The 16,692-nt window shown below is 30.4% G+C and overlaps 2 protein-coding genes across 10 annotated transcripts; one reads left to right on the forward strand and one right to left on the reverse strand.

Moving 5' to 3' along the window:
- Positions 1-668: 668 nt before the first annotated feature.
- On the reverse strand, positions 669-6,614 carry LOC111294196 (uncharacterized). Of its 8 annotated transcripts, none has more exons than XM_022887424.2 (11): positions 6,359-6,614; positions 5,449-5,655; positions 5,164-5,291; positions 4,917-5,025; positions 4,736-4,775; positions 4,030-4,119; positions 3,816-3,915; positions 3,587-3,726; positions 2,356-2,458; positions 1,408-2,087; positions 669-1,165 (listed from the first exon to the last, which is right to left on the reverse strand). In XM_022887424.2, exons 2-11 carry the CDS (start codon positions 5,585-5,587, stop codon positions 904-906), a joined length of 1,791 nt encoding a protein of 596 aa, XP_022743159.1. In that variant the 5' UTR covers positions 5,588-5,655; positions 6,359-6,614; the 3' UTR covers positions 669-903. The 8 variants fall into 8 exon arrangements, with proteins under 8 accessions (XP_022743159.1, XP_022743161.1, XP_022743157.1 ...); XM_022887426.2 differs by having other exon boundaries at positions 6,363-6,611; XM_022887422.2 differs by having other exon boundaries at positions 6,272-6,595.
- Positions 6,615-12,312: 5,698 nt separating this feature from the next.
- Positions 12,313-16,692, forward strand: LOC111295100 (uncharacterized). 2 transcript variants are annotated; one of them, XM_022888467.2, is made up of 7 exons: positions 12,313-12,448; positions 12,725-12,890; positions 13,233-13,315; positions 14,198-14,359; positions 15,437-15,547; positions 15,985-16,051; positions 16,132-16,692. In XM_022888467.2, the coding sequence occupies exons 2-7, from the start codon at positions 12,767-12,769 to the stop codon at positions 16,410-16,412; spliced, it is 828 nt and encodes a 275-aa protein (XP_022744202.2). In that variant the 5' UTR covers positions 12,313-12,448; positions 12,725-12,766; the 3' UTR covers positions 16,413-16,692. The 2 variants fall into 2 exon arrangements, with proteins under 2 accessions (XP_022744202.2, XP_022744203.2); XM_022888468.2 differs by having other exon boundaries at positions 12,377-12,492.

Raw genomic sequence — 16,692 nt, forward strand, 5'->3', positions numbered from 1 at the left:
CAAATGCACGTGTATCAACCAGTCGATTGAAGTTAAAAAACATAGATTCAACAAGTTGTTCAACGTAAGGTCGCATCCTACAGCTTTTCTCAATCACACTGATACCACTCACTCTAAAACATCTTGATTATATCATCTACACAAGAATCACTTCGAGTAAATGAAAACAACAGGATTACGAATGCAATTTTTTCTGCCAATCCTTTGACTTCCTTTGCAAACCATCAACAAACCTCAATATCATACCTTTTCTCCTGTTAAAAATTAAAATAAAAAAGGTACGGAATCAAAACAGGAAATAAAAATTTTTAAAAAAATGAAATTGGGGGAAAAAATTTACAGTCCAAAAATTTGATAGTAATCGATTGATAAATCAACAGGCTGAATGCTGCGGCACGAATCACAATACAAGAACGACGTCGTTCCAGCCCCGAGGGCATCGCAGTTCCAGCACCTTTTTATTGTAGTATGGACTTTTATGGCAACTTTTGGAGAAAAATTTTAAATTTGGGAAAAAATCAAAATGCATTATTTTACTTACATATAAAATAATTATGATAAAAATTAGAGTTTATTTTTAATTAACTTTCTAACCACTCTTTATTTTTTAAAAAAATTACTTTGAAGAAGTGCAAAGTAGGAATAGGAAAAATTGTAAAGCATAAAAGTAATAATCAAATTAAACCTTGAATCAAAATTATATTTATTTTTCTCTAAATAACAGGCAATGCATTATGGACTTGTTATACATCTCTGCCAAAGAAAAAGAAAGAAGTTATGGGTAAATTGTTGTTAAGAGAAAATAAAAATTATGGTGTACATAATGAATTAAAGTTACAGAAAAAGAGGGCTCAAGTCTATTTTGCTGATAGAAGTTAAGGACTTGACTTCCATCAGTCATATCTAGTCATTCTTCCGGAGTTGAGGCATTGGCTGGCCTGAATAGAAGCCAAAGCAACAGAATCTATGCTTTCTCCAGTTACTCGACTGTTTAACTTCATTTGGACCATTTTCATGGAACCCATTTGCCTCGATGGTTCCATTTCCATAGGAATTCAAAGCAACCTGGTTAGTCTCCACTGGTATTGATACATTTTGCTGAGGTGACGCCGGAACTACTTTATTATGGTTAACTTCCCTCGCAAATGAATTTGATCCTGCAGACCTGCAGCACATCCACATATCAACCCATAAACCATTAGACTCTAAGGATCCCAATCATTTGCAGCTGCAAATTGGTTGACAAGAAAAGGGGGGAACGATGGGAAAGGTTAAATGAAGAGAAAACAACATTTCCACTCTCTTCAGCTCCCTCAACTTGATTTAATAAGGATATGAATTAAGATTTAAACTTCAGGGCACTTGAATGTATTATAAAAATATGTGAAAATATCTTAACATAGTTACCTTGTGACGTTAATGTCACTGTTATTCCTGGAGTCGTCCGAAGTCATCTCCAGATTCTCCACAAGCTTTCTGGAAGCGGCTTCAACAGCAACCTCATCTTTTAAACAAACATTGTCATATGCAGCATAAGCTAAGTCTTTCACAGCACCCTCTTCCAAATTTGCAGTTTCTTCATCAGAGAAACTAGAAGATCTGCTTTGGGCATTAAATCCATATTGCCGTACTATGGAAATGGCTTTCTCCAGCATTCCTAAAGCTTCATCCACCTCCGGACGAATAGAAATCCACTTTTTAGCATTTACGCAATTTGTATCAGCAAATTTATTGGTTGAAAGTTGATTTGCAGTCTTGGTGCCTTCCTCCTGGCATGTAATCTCTTCACTCTCTTCTTCCTCAATTTCACCAAAAGTTTTTCTCTTTGTGTCTTGCGCTTTCTTCAGTGGAGATTCACCAGCATGGTCATTAGCATGAACCTTCTGTTCTGCATCATGCATGTTATCTTGTGCGCCTTCAATGAAATTCTCATTAGGCAATAGGTGGGCTTCACTTTGGAGCTCTTGTACTTTAAGAACTTCATCTGATTTGTTACTGGAGTAAAGAACTTCACGTATTAGAGCAAACAAAGGGTCCCCCAAGGCCTTGCTGTAATCTTCATCACAGTTAGACACAGATGCCACAGTCTGTAAGCATTGTAAATAGGAAAAAGTGAGAGAATAATTGGTTACTAGTAATGATCTGCATCATGAAAAATGAAGTTCCTAATCCAGAAGCCCTCAGCAATGGAACCTTGTAAGATGAATAATCAGTTGGATCCATCTATTCCCATCATTTCATTGCTTACTTGACAAGCAAAATGAGTTACACTTATTGTAGATTATAAAAATAAAGAAAAATCTTAATCTGGATACTTGTGGCAAATTAAGATGTCATGTCAGAAGAATGTGTGACCTTTTGATAGAGTCTGAAACCATTTCCAATAAGCTGCCTTGAGATAAAGTTTATAAGGGATGGAGGGACAAAATCCAGCTTCATATCCATATTTGCTATTGTCCTACAAAATTAGCAACATTTTAACATTTAGGGGAGAAAAAGAAGAACATGAGAGGAATATAAACTTTCAAAAAGTTCTATGGACACAGTTTCTACTTTCTATAGCCATAATTGCTATTGTCCTTGTGGCATTTACAGTGTTTCTTTCTCTATTTCTTCCTTCTAAATGCCCAACTGACTTCACGTGTTGGAAAATACTTTGTAATGCCTATTTGACACTTAATGCCACATAAGACAAGGAAAAATTGCACAGCTATTTGAAATAAATCCCCAAATCCTTGTGATTGGAACCATATAATCACCAAACAGGACAAAACTGGTTATGTAATACAGTTAGACCAATTGCCTTGGCAGATACAATCATCCCTAATTCAGGCTCTCTCCTAATCACATCTCCAATAAAATGGAATCATCAGAAGACCAGTATTTAGCCAATGCTAACTCCAAATATATGAAGATCTCCGCTTAATGTTTGCTAGTCATATTTTGGGATATTTGAAAAATAAGTTCCTCAAGCACATGACCTGTTCAAATTTCAAGTAACAGTAAGTGGCAGAGTTATAATTATTGAAGGTGTCTGCTATCTTTGCAGGTAAAACTCCTTTGATACTTGTACCAAGGAGCAAGTGTCATGCCAAGCGCTTCAAGGGAGAGTAGGCAAGGTACTCCAATCCCACATCGGACATGAAATGATGGGTCACTGGGGTATAAAGATGTTGGCGCTGCATACCCTGATAAGCCGGTTTTGAAGGGAGAGGGTAATGGCCACATGACATGTTGGTATCAGAGCAAACCCTAGACTGTTCGACCCACGCCAAGCACCTTGAAGGGAGATAGGTGCCAGCCTCCATGATGAGGGCGTCACGAGGTTGTGTGGGGGACTGTGTCACACCAAGCGCTCCAAGGTGGAGTAGGCAGGGTACTCCAATCCCATATCGGACATGAAAGGGGAGATCACTGGGGTATAAAAACATTGGCACTGCACACCCTGATAAGCCAGTTTTGAGGGGAGAGTGTAATGGCCACGTGACACAAGGGACCTAATCCTTTGACCCTTTCCCTCCTTCAAATGCTACGGCAACATCTATTTCCCTATCTTCATATGAAAACTTAAAGTATAACAACTCACCTAAAGTAGCTTCTTTCATTGTTCACCTTCTGCAAAGCAAAGCCTCCGACTAAATCAATCCTTACAACATCCTTTGCTTCAGGAATCCCATCATTAGTAAATCCATGAGTTGCTTTATCGATGCTGCTCACATCTGGGATCTAAAAGCAAAAGTACAGAAATATTTAGATGAATTTCCAGACATATTGCAAAGGAGATGAAACCATATTCAAGTATTTGAAGTGACTACCGTGTTCACAAGAATGACAATCAGATCATCTTGAAAGTACTCAAAGAAAAAATAGTGTACTACAGCCTCCCTAGCTGACAGTGGCCATGCAACCTTCACCCTTTCTTCCAAAAATGCAAAAACAAGTAAGCATTTTACACTTTCAGACTTCAACATATTATTAGAAAAAGGAAACAAATTTAAATAAAATGTTGCAGTTCTAGGTTTGACAAACCTCACAAGAGATATCTGTTCGCCAATTCGGACCTTTTGCAAACATGTGGAACTAGTTACTTTAAAAGATGGAAAGCTAGACTGAGGCCACCTGGGAAAAGTAAATTATTGTTGAAAACGTACGCATTTTCACTTAAGTTGGATGAAATCTTAAAAGAACTGCATGTTATTGTTATGCATCAGGTATCCCCTCCCCAGTCCATCATCCTTATAAGGCAAATTCTCACCTATTATTCATTTATAATTATACAGGTGTATTTACATAGGCATACTTGTTCTATTAGTCAGGCAAGAACAGACTAGAAATAGATGTCAACAAAACATTCTGATTTACAATAATTCAGCCATTCTAAGTTGAAGAAAAGCAATAAAAACATGGTGGCAACCTTAAAACAATAGCATCAACTTTTGACACTCTAGATGATGCCATTATAAGAGTTAAAAACAAAAAGAAAAATTTCAAGTGAAATGATATTGCTAGTGCACCATGGTTTGGGATCAGATCCAAAAATAAACAAACTATAGAAGTGTGCAGGGATTTTCTGCAACAAGAACACACACAACTATGAAGTCATTCACAGAACATATTACTTCAACAGAGGATATAAAGAAAAATTAAAGTATGCAGCTTACATTGTTTTACCAGTCAATATATAGCTTGTTAATTTAGAGTCGGAACCAAATGCAACAGTGGAAAGAATTCTCACCATTTCTTGTAGAGGGCTGACTCCCAAGAGATACATAAACCTGCAATGAAGTGTACAGCTCATTTAAAAGTTTCTTATACAATCATGACTGGTATTTAAAAGTCTTAAATTATTTGCAAAATCTTTTTCTCATCATTTAGGATGAAGTTCTAAAAGTAATCAAAGTATGAGCTGAACTTACAAACATCTACAGGCCCATCTACATAGCCTTCAACAAGTAATGTATGAAACGGAGTGCCATGAGGTCCTTCATGGTACATAACACGGAACTCTTCATTATCATGCTTCAACTGTCAAAAGAAGTTGGTTACACATTTTTGGTGAACAATAATCACGATTTAGAACATAAAATGTTTATTCCACTAGCATTTGCTTAATAAAGCCATTTATAAAGGAGAACTATGAGGAATCTAGCTAATAGAGCATACTTTCCATTCACCATGTGATGCTTCACTGGACTTTGACACCTGATGATCATCAATAGAAGTACTTCTTAACATGTCAAGAAAATTTGATACTTCCTGAGTCCTTTTGTCCAGTAAATCTTCACTAAATTCTGTTGACCAAAAAAAAAAATTAGAAGAAAATATTTGACAATATATACTCCAAAAAAAAATCTATTTTTAGTAAGTAATGGGCATAGAGGGATTTGAAGTGCACATATCATGGCCACTTAAATGGATAAACAGAAAAAGTGCAAGAAATACGCTAACCTTCTTTCTCATCTTGCGCATTTCGTAAAATCTGATTCTTGACAAGGGTTTTAAGCATATCTGAATCAGTCAGTTCAGCAGACGACAGCGTCTTGTCCAGCCTCTCTCTGTATTGAGAGATTACCCTTTTCTTTTCCATATTTACATATGCAAGCAAATCGCATCCAGCTCCCTCTCAAGCACTCCAAGGAGCAACTAACCTTGCAACTACAAACCAATTTTATTAAGAACTTCCCGGTTTTTACAATTTTAAACACATATGCATTTAATAGTCAATTATCAGTCAAAACAGTTAATGATAGCTCAAACACAAAAATATGAACAAAATTAGTTTCTATTTAAGTATCCGGTAGAGTATGCAAAAAAGACAATGTTCATTAAGTTCATATATTAAGATCCCATATGATTATACAATCAGAAAGCCTGATTTACAAAACATTACCATCTCTATGCAAATAAGACCAAAGACAAACTAAATTAAAGGAAACCATCAATTGACATAGAAAAACGGCAAAAAAAAAAAAAACTATTAAAAACAATAAAAAACAAAAAGAACGGAAAACCATTAAAAACTCCCCCATGATAATACAACGAATTAAACAGTTAAGCTACCTCCATATCCAAAACATTCATGTCTCTAACTTCATAACTTAAGGCCAACAGCGAGAAGGGAAAAAAAAAGCAACAAAAAAAGAAACCAAAAACCAAATAACACAAGTTGTTAGATACATGAGAAAATCAACTTTTCACCAATATTCTTAGTCAAGCAAAAAAACAAACAGACATTGAAATAAAAGCAAGTAATTAAAGAAGTTAGACTTACAAGAAGCTCAATGAAAATCAAACCAAAAAATTTGTTCTCCAAGGAAAATTCTAAGAAGAACCCAGAATCAGAAAAGTGAAAACGCACCAACCCCGAAAAGATGCTGCAGATCTCAATGAAAAAACTCAATTCCTTTAAAGCTCCAAGAAATCTCTAGATCTTGATCACGTTAAAAAGATGGAAGAGACAAAAACCACTCCGTTTGAGACCGCCAACACGCTAAATAAACATGGGCTTTTCTTCTTGGGTATAACGGATACACGACGCTCAGCAGAATCACCAATACAATCGAAATTACAGCTTTTTTTTTCTGCTAAAAATAATAAGAAAAATAAACAATATTATTATTTTATTAAAGTTGGGAAGTGGGGTTTAGGACATTTGTTAATGTCGGTCCCACCAGTATGGAAGCAGTTAAACCCTCCACCAACCTTATTGCTTAGCTTTGTTAGGATTTTCAAATTTTGTTTAATTTTATTGTTATTTTAATTTTTTAAATCAATATTGTTATTCTTATCAATTTATTTATTTATTATTAATATTTAAGAGATAAATAAATAATTAAATAGTACACAAATCCTTAATTTTTGCTAAAAAAAAGGTATAGTAGACTAGTAGAGTAGAATTGTAGCACCAAATTTGGCTGACGGTGAAAAAAGGCAGCAGACTGTTTTTTACCGCTGTAAATGTGGCATCTGCGTTGTTCTTAAGCTCAAAAGTTGCTAGCTTCCACAGGATAAGGACATCTCGAGACTGACACCTGTTAATTTCTTTCTTTTTAATTTTTTTAATTTTTATTTTTTAATCAAAAACTGTAAGAATATTTAATAATAAAATTATGAATTAATGTTATTAATAATTTTTTAATTAAAATAAAATATTTAATATGAAATTTGAATTTAAAAATTTTAATATATTATTTAAACTAAAATTTTTTTAATTAAAATAATATTAAATTTTAACATAATTAATTTTAAATGATCATATATAACAAATAAATAATTTTTTAAATATCATATTAATTTAAAAATTTATAATTCAAATATAACACTAAAAAATTTTAAATATTTTATTAAAATTTATGAACAATTCAAAATATTAATCTTCAATTATGTATGAAATTTTCAATATTCCTTTTGATAAAGTTACTTGATTATTAGTGTAGATATTAACTTGTGTTAGCTGAAATTAAATTAGCTTTAACTTTTAAAAAAATTTGTTGTGTATCGTTTATTCATTAGATAAGGGATGCGATGAAATTGATGGGTGGGATTGAGTGTGATTTATTATAAAGTATTAATTTTAATTTTTGTGATTAAAATTTAATTTTTAATAATTAAAATCATTTTTTTCTCTTTATCCAAATAAATAGGTCGGCAAATAACGTTATCTTATCCGTACACTGTAGGGATTAGTCATTTCGTAATAAAATCAACGCCAATTAAATGAATTGAATGTAGTAAATGATAGGAAAATATTACAAAAAATAAAATATAATACTTTGACTAGCTTTAATTAATATTTATATAAAACTTTGTCTTAAATTTTATATTATTTATATAATCTTTTAATTTCAAACGATTTAGCATAAATTTAAATATATTAATGTAATATTTTTTACATCAAACATTTGACTCGTAACATATAAATTTTTTTACATCAAACCATGAGCACGTAACTCATGCTCGAACATTTAGGTCCAAAATTTTTCCCTAAAAATTTATTATTTTTTAATACTTAGATTATAGTTTTTTTTCTTAAAAGTTATACTTTTTTTATGGTTAGAAGAGAGTGGATCAAAACGCGCAACTTTCAAAAGTTCATATTTTAAGTAAAAAAATATTAATAAATGTTTAATAATTAAAATTGATAATAAATTTGGTCTGAATAAGTTTTTATTTGTTTTGAATTTGATCTGATTTTATATTTATCAAATTTGAATTTGATTCGAGCTGAATTTTTTTTAAAAATTTTTTCACACCCAAATTTAACCTGATCTAATATTATATAAATTGTACTCGCACTCAACTTAATCTGAAATTAATAAAATATTATTTTTTAAAATATAAAATATTATTTTTAAAATACAAATATTTAAATATATAATTATATAAATATATATAAATAAAAATTTAAAAAATAAAATTTTTATATAATATTGAGTCGGGTCAAGTCAAGTTTATTTAAAATTTGAACCCGATACTGATTTTTTTTTAATTTTATCTGACCCGAAACTTAATTTTCAAAAAAAAAAATTTGATTCTATAAGGTAGAGTCGGGTCGAAACCCGTCGAAAATGAGTTGGATTATCGACCCTATTAATAACATGATATTTAATTAAAAATTATAATTAATACATTATTTTTATTAAATTTTATGAAAACAATATATTAAATATAAACATATTTTTAAAATGATATTTTAATTAATTTTAATCAATGCTTATAAACACCCCTTAACGATATTCTAAAATTAAAAAAAATATATTACTAATACTGTGAAACACAAATAAACAAATAAATAAATAAATAAATAAAGAGACGTGGAACCATTGTCTAGGCTATTAAAATTTGGTCCCATCTGTCATAGCGATTTAGGTGAATAATAAAGTTGGAAAATGATAGATGGTACGTTAGGTTAGTTGGCCGCTTTTGTATTTTGTTTTTAACAATAAAGTTTGGAAACAAAGCTTTAGTTTCAAAGGATCAGAAAAATTTACATCCTCCTTCTTGTATTATTGTTGAGAACTTAAAAGCAAACAAGAAAATTCCATCCAAAACAGAAGAAGACAAAAAGATAAAGGAAATTTTTGAATATGAAACTTTCAAGTTTCAACCATTTTACCTTTACGTTTCCAGTTTCAAGCCATCAGTTTTTCAAACTATTGGGTGGTGTCAAACAAAAAAAAAATTTGTAGTTGAAAACTTGAAAATTCAATGTCACTATTCAAATTAGATGATTTCAATTTTTTTGGAAAAAATATAAATTTTTTTTATTTTACTTGCAAATAAATATAAAAAATTTATAAGATTGGGCTTCCCTCAATTTTTTTAAGACTCGTTCATAAATTGCAATAATCATATACTTGAACAATAATTAAAAAATAATGAAAAGAAATCGTACGATAAAAAAAAAAAAACAAATATCTCTCCTTCACAATAAATAAGTTTATAAAACCTTATAATTTTATATTCATTTTGATTTTATATTCATTTTGATTAATCAAATACTTAAATATTAAAAGTTAATATTTCATATATTTGTCGCTATAATTCTTTAATTTTATAAATGATATTAAGAGATTAATACATATCCTTAAAGTAAATTAAATTATTATGATTTTTTTTTAATTGATACTTTCATTGTAATTTGTTATTCAACTTAAAATTATTGATGTATTTCTTATATCAGTTTAAATTTTATGTCCTTCCCTTTAAATTAATTATTAATATTAATCATTATTTTTAATTATAAAAATATAAAAAATTTATAAATGGAATTATTGATTTGTAAAGTGTAAATTTAATTAAATTTGTTAATTATTTTTATAGGTTAATTCAATAATTTTAAGTACAACTAGTTGAAAAGAAAAGCAAACAAAGTTTTTCCTCTCTTATCCTGGATAACTCTATTCCTGAACTTGTCATAGAGAGGCTCGGAGAGCCATTCACCAGCCAAAGAGGTATTCCTACTATCCTTTAATGCTGTTTGGTTGTCTTTTTTTGGCATGGATGCATTTTAATTGTATATTGTTTGTATGTATTTGATTATTGATTTGCCTATTCTTTCTTTCTTCGTGTAGTCCCTTCGGTTCATAAAAAATCTTGGAAAGAAAAATAAAGATTAGTTAAAAACAATTTCTTTGATTCTCCCGCATTTTCTCGTCAATCAAACAGAGAACTAGGTTTTTTATCCCTTAAATACAAGCTAACATTGAACATTTGAACTATATTGTTAGTCATTTGTATTATCCTCCATTTGGTGCTGAGAAAATATCTTTTTTTTTTTTTTTTTAATTTTGTTATGCTAATAGTTGAATAAACCTTACCATCCGAAATGGCTAATAAAACTACTTCATAACTGAATTTAAAAAAAATTATCTTCATCTTATTATATATAATATTCTTTTGAACATTTTCAAATCAATAGTGCTACTATAATCATTTATTTATCAGATTTTTTTGTTTTATTTTTAATTTATAAAGAAAAAAAAAGGATTTGAACTCATTTTTTAGCATAATTGGAATATATGCACTTATTATTAAAATTTTGGTAAGTTTATTTGAATATATCTTTTTCTTTATTAAAAAGCTATTTTAAACCTTTTAATATTAAAAAAATTAACATATATCATTGTAAAATTACACTACTCATCTTGAAAGAAAAAAAAAAATTCAATAAGAAAAATGTAAATAAAAGTAATGCTCCACCCATAAAAAATAATATAACAACACCAAATTAAGTTTTATATATCATAATTATGAGTGTAATAGTGTGAAAGAACAAAAAAAAATCATCGTAATTTTGAATATTTTTACATTACTTATTTCTATTAAAAAAATAATTTTTTCATCTACTTCCTTAACTTTTATATAATTTCTTATTACATATTTCTATGTTTTTTGTGATTTATATATAAAAATTTTGATCTATGCTAAATCTAAAAATTTATTTCTTTTAATTATTGCATAAATAGACTTATGTTTTACACTTTTAAACTAACTCAAATGGTATTCTCTTATATTTTTCTCAATTTGAACTTTTTTTTTCAAATTTATTCATTTCTAAATTTATTTCATCTAGCATTATCATATATCATCTAAGCATTATAATCTTAGTTATATTCATTTTCTTCTCATATTATTTATTAGTGATATAATACTTAATTTCATACAACAATACATGTTTTATAATTATTTTATATAATTTTACATTTAACTTTAAAAATATGTTACAATCACGTAACATGAGTAACATATTGCATTACTTTTGTCATTTTGTTTGAATCATATAATTTACATTCATTTTTATTTAAGTATTGTTGTGAATAATTAATGCCAAATATAAAAAATAATTATTCTTTTGTGTTATATCGTTATCCAACTTAATCACACTATCCCTCACTTTCTTTTAATTACTAAACTTATATTCCATAATTTAGTTTTGACAATAAAAAATAATTATAAAAATTTTGTAGCATATGTAATTTTTTTTTATTTTCATAATATATTTAAAAAAAAAACTCTAATTGATTTTACCTCGATATGCTAAAATTTTATTTTATTTCCCATTTAGAATTTAAAGTAGCATTTGGTATTTAATTTTTTTTTTTATTTTTATTTTTTAAAATAGTTTTCATTTTTTATTTTCAAATTAATTGAAAATGCATTTGGTCAGTGAATATGAAAATTTATTTTTTAAAAATAAAAATAATGAAAATGTGACAGGTTTATTGAAATTTTTATTTCTGACAGTAATACATATGATCCGATAATTATGATAATTAAATAGCAAATCAATAATAAAAAAATACGTTCAACATAAAACAACATGAACTTATAAGTTTGCGGTGCATATCTTTATGCAATTGCTTCTAAGAGGATTCGAACTTTGGAGGAGACAGACGGGAGAGCAACTTGTGTTTTGATCATTTTCTTTTGTTTCTCTTATTTTGTTAGAAAATAAAGAAAACAGATTATTTTTATTCTCTAAATTGGCTAAGTTTTGATATTCATTCTCTAAAAAATAGTTTCTTTAAACATTCATCAAACACCTTTTTTTTTTATATTTTATTTATCATAAAAATGAAAACAAAAAATGGATATATTTCTTAAACCAATCAGAACTAGCCAAAATAAAAAATATTTTCTACTGATAATTCAACTATTTCTCCACAAAGTACCATAAAATATTTTTTCTTAATATTATACTCTCACCATTTTATTTTACACATGATTTTAAGGACAATATTGAATAACAATTAAAACGTTGGCAAAAACTAAAATAAAATAAAAAACCTTTCCAATTTTCTTTTTTCTTTATTTACTATCTAAACCCGAGAAACCGCTTCAAGTTCAACTGGCTTTTCTCTCCTCCAAAACATTTTTTTAGGGTCTCATTTCCCGTCGAGTCCTGGCCCTTTTGCTTTCATAGCCGACTCCTCATCCTCATTACTAGGTACTCACAATCTCCCTTTCTCATCTTTATACAATAACCAACCAGTAAGTTAGCAAAATCTACGAATCTCATCTCTTTTAAGTTTCCTTTTTTTTTTCTTTCTGGGATTTTCTAGTTTTTTTTTTTTTTTTTTAATTTGATCTTCATAGTTTTTAATTGTTTATAACTTGGATTATCATTATTATTATTCTTTGAATGTCTTTTGTTTTATGGTTTTCTTTTTGGCTTTTGGACTTTTGACACATTGTAACTTTGGTTGTTTCTTTCTCCTCTTAGCTGTTTGAGAAAAGTCCTGAAAGAGAAGATCTTTTTCAAAACATGGTGTGGTGGCAGAGACATTTGCAATGTGTACTTCGTCAAGTTGGGAGAAGATTGGAAAATAATTATACTCTGTCTGCCGACTATTCTTCTTCTTCTCGCTTAAGCTCTTGTCTTTTACCTGGTTAATTTCTTTCTTTCTTCTTTTTTTTATGGGTGAAGTTAAAGTTAAATTTGGAATAAATACTGAGAAAGAAAACATGGGTACTTTTTGTTTTATGTAAAAAGACTGAATTTTAAATGATTGACTGTTAATACTTCATACTTCATCTGTTTCATGCTCAAGGGTCCTCTCTCTCTCTTCTACTTGGTTCAATTTTTTTTATGCGAATTTAAAGTTGAAAAGTTATGATTGAGAAAGAAACATTGGTAATACTTCCTAAATTTATGCTTTTTTTTTTTTTTGCTTCTTTTTGTTAGTAGGGAATTGAATTTGCGTATAAAAAGTTTTTGAAATATTTTGCAGGTGAACTGCCTAGTAGTCAGAGGTTGTTGATATCACCTTCTGCTAGCATCTCAGCGCCTTTATATCAGTATTTCCAAAAGTTGGTAATGCCAACTTGTTCTTTGCACTTTGATACATATTGGTGAATTTGATGTTTTAGGCGGTTTCTGGTTTATCTTAGTAAAATCATTCTTGCAATGTCAAATAGAAGCTGTGAATTTTATGATGTGCAAGTCATAAGAAAACTAGACATGTATTCTAATGTATCTGTTGTTGTGAAATCTGAAGTAGAATTTGTGACATTTCATGAATGTTGATGCAGATATTTGGGATGCCTTGTTTTGTTTAATGATGAAAAAAAATGGAGAGTTAGGAGAAGAAGGATATTGTCAAGTATCTTGGAAAGCAACAAGTTCATTTGCTTTCCCGCTTTTTGATGATGTTGCTAGTTATTGATTTGTCAATGCTTGTGTTCTTGTATTAAAGATATTCTGTTGCACTCATCCTGATGTCATTCCTGTTCAGCATGATTTTGATTGCCAATAGCACCTATTTAGAGTTTCTTATCTGTTCAATGTTCATTGTTGTAAAATGTTCTTCATTGGAAAATGCTCATGGTTTGAAGGTTTGAAGTGGTGTCAAGACACTGAAGATCAGTAGAATGCTTCTAACTGATGAAAAATTTTTTTTCAACAATGGGATGAGGTCCATAAATGAATTATCTATATAATGATTGTACCACATGGGGTGTGTTTGTCGTGTGCTGTTATAATATTTATTCCCACTGGTAGCTTCATATTAAAGTTATTGGGGTGATACTTTTCAGTGTAGATCTGAGCCAAAGGAGATTGTCCATGCAATGGCTTCTTTCTATTCTTAACTATTTGGATTTTCATTGCCAACTTTTTCAATTTTTTTCCTTATTATTTTTATTTTATGTTTTTTGTTTTTACTTGCATAAGTTGTCTTATGTTTTACATGCATAGGGAATTTCCACTTCAAGGAAGTTGCTAGCAGGTTCATCTGAAGAGACACCCATTCCATCACCATTAACTCCTGTTTTGGCAATAAATAGTGGAAAGACTGAAGAGAAGAAAGTTGCGCCTAATCGCTCAAAAGTTCAAGCAGTGTTAAAGAACATAAAACAGGTTACCTCCTGAACAATTACCAGAAAATTCTAGTTATAAATTGTTTGCTTATTTCAGTATTATGAAGGTAGTCTCGCTTGAAGGTAAGAAAAGAGGCAGATAATTTAAATTGGTTTTGCATTATGTCTATTCTTGTAATGAAAATACAAGGAAATAATGAAATTTTGCAATTTCCATGACCAGTGATCCTCTACCTGTAATAGTTGGCAATGTTCAATAACCACATGAAAATTTTCATGGCTTTGGACCATTAATAAATGGAGCATACTTTTCATGCCATACCCTTTCACATTCAGACTTCTGCATTTTGGAAACCACTTTTTTAAATTATACAAACATGCTAAAAAGAGGAATGTCTCCATCTTTACATGAGTTTGCTTTAGCTTAATTGATGGAGCACATTGTGTTGGGTTTTCACTTCTTCACAGAAATCTCTTTCCTTATTAGTTGAAATAAAAGATGTTCTGATAGCTTGAGTTGATAGAACCTTACATAACTCTCAATAGAAGGACAAAGTTAAGCAGAGGGGACCTTTTGTGGGATCCAAAGCAATATGTGAAGTAGATGAATTTTGCTAATGCAAAACATGAAACAGAGATGACTTGCCTCTATGCTTTTGGAGATTTAGAGTGAAATTCATCTGAAACAAACTTGTTTCTTAAATTCTATGGTTGATGTTGTGCTTGAGAACTTACCATAGAACATCCATGCAACTACTTGATTGGGAATATTTCTTTATTAAAACTGATGGAGGCTGGTTTATAAAGTTCCAATATTATCTTTATTTGCCTCAATTTCTGCATGAGTAAATTGGCCTTGTTTTTGCTGCATCCAAGTTAGTTACCAATCATAAAGCTGGTGAAATTTTACTATTAGATCTTTTGACCCTACTTCCAACTGCTCAAAGGAGAACAATAATGGTGTGAATTAGAGCTGGATTGACAAGAAGGAAAAAGAAAAAACGATTATTGCATCTCTAATATGGGCCCTTAAACTACGTTTATGATGCTGCATTACCATTGTTTCTGCTGTTGCTTATGTAGTATAATTGACTTATGGCTTACTTGCTTGTTTTAGAGTCCTAAGAAGGTCAACTTGGTTGCTGCATTAGTTCGTGGTATGCGAGTTGAGGATGCATTATTGCAGTTGCAAGTGACGGTAAAGCGGGCTGCTAAAACTGTCTATCAGGTGATTCAACTGTTCTGCCTCTCAGTTAACTATAGTTCTTTGTAAATTAGTTGTGTAGTTTCTGGCTGAAATTGCTGGTCTAAAACTAGCTAAAACTCATCTTTCTAAGTTGCTATATCTATGTGCCACAAGAGGAAACCCATAAAAATAAAAAAGGAAAAGAAACATAACATACCCTCTATACTATTTAGAAGGTTTAATGTCATGAATGGCACTTGTACTATATATTTTTTTTCCAATGTGTAACCTGTATTTTAAAAATATCTGATGTGCATTTTCTGAAAACAGAATGAAGAGCCCGCATATGCATGTGCCTGTGTTTTTTTGCCCTTTCTACTTATGTTTTGATCTTCGGTGTTGTTCAGAAGGAAGATACCTTTGCATTGCCAGCAAACAATCAAGTTTTAACATTTTATAATTAAAACCTTGCAATGCAGGTTATCCACTCAGCTCGAGCAAATGCTACCCATAATCATGGATTGGATCCAGACCGTCTGCTAGTTGGTAAGCAGTGGAAATGAACTTGCTTATATCACTTGGAGTAGTTGTGCTTATTCTGCATTTCTTTTTATTATTTTAAACAGCTGAGGCATTTGTGGGGAAGGGATTATATTTGAAGAGAGTTTCCTATCATGGGAAAGGGCGAAGTGGAATTAGAGAGAGACCAAGTTGCCGACTAACTGTTGTAGTGAGGGAGATGACCGCCGAAGAGGAGGCTGAGATAGCCAGGCTGAGAGTAAGCAAGTTTCGCAAGCTTACAAAGCGGGAAAGGCGACTTGTACCCCATAAGCTTATTGAAACCACTCCTATTTGGAACCGCAAAGGCAAAACTAGCAGCCAGGAACCAAACGGCATGGCTGCATGAGATTTCTCTATCCCATGAGTTTGCATTTGAACAGAAAGTCTTTTAAGTGCTTAAAAGATTGTAGTTAGTCTGTTGAAAAGTAAAGCTCTGGATGCATGAGAAGCCTTGTAGTAGTATCAGGTGGTGCTCCAATATAATTTTCAATGGCTGGGTATGGTTTTAAAAATGTAGAATTTCTTTCTTTTTTCTTTTTTAATCCTTTATTGAAAGGCATGTTGCATTTCATAAAAATAAAAAAATAAAAAAAAGAGAATATTGGAAGAATAAAATTTTGAACTAA

The sequence above is a fragment of the Durio zibethinus genome, chromosome 14 (assembly GCF_047325235.1).
Source record: "Durio zibethinus cultivar Kanyao isolate XHJ-2024 chromosome 14, ASM4732523v1, whole genome shotgun sequence".
NCBI classification, from domain to species: domain Eukaryota; kingdom Viridiplantae; phylum Streptophyta; class Magnoliopsida; order Malvales; family Malvaceae; genus Durio; species Durio zibethinus.

Excerpts from the sequence above, each read along its gene's own strand:
- LOC111295100 (XM_022888467.2), top strand. The coding sequence starts at position 12,767 with ATGGTGTGGTGGCAGAGACATTTGCAATGTGTACTTCGTCAAGTTGGG. Across the intron at positions 13,316-14,197 it reads ATCAGTATTTCCAAAAGTTG|GGAATTTCCACTTCAAGGAA; the intron begins GTAATGCCAACT and ends TTACATGCATAG. Across the intron at positions 14,360-15,436 it reads TGTTAAAGAACATAAAACAG|AGTCCTAAGAAGGTCAACTT; the intron begins GTTACCTCCTGA and ends TGCTTGTTTTAG.
- LOC111294196 (XM_089743918.1), bottom strand. The coding sequence starts at position 5,587 with ATGGAAAAGAAAAGGGTAATCTCTCAATACAGAGAGAGGCTGGACAAG. Across the intron at positions 3,727-3,815 it reads TTGTCATTCTTGTGAACACG|ATCCCAGATGTGAGCAGCAT; the intron begins GTAGTCACTTCA and ends TTTTGCTTTTAG. Across the intron at positions 2,459-3,586 it reads AATGAAAGAAGCTACTTTAG|GACAATAGCAAATATGGATA; the intron begins GTGAGTTGTTAT and ends CTAATTTTGTAG.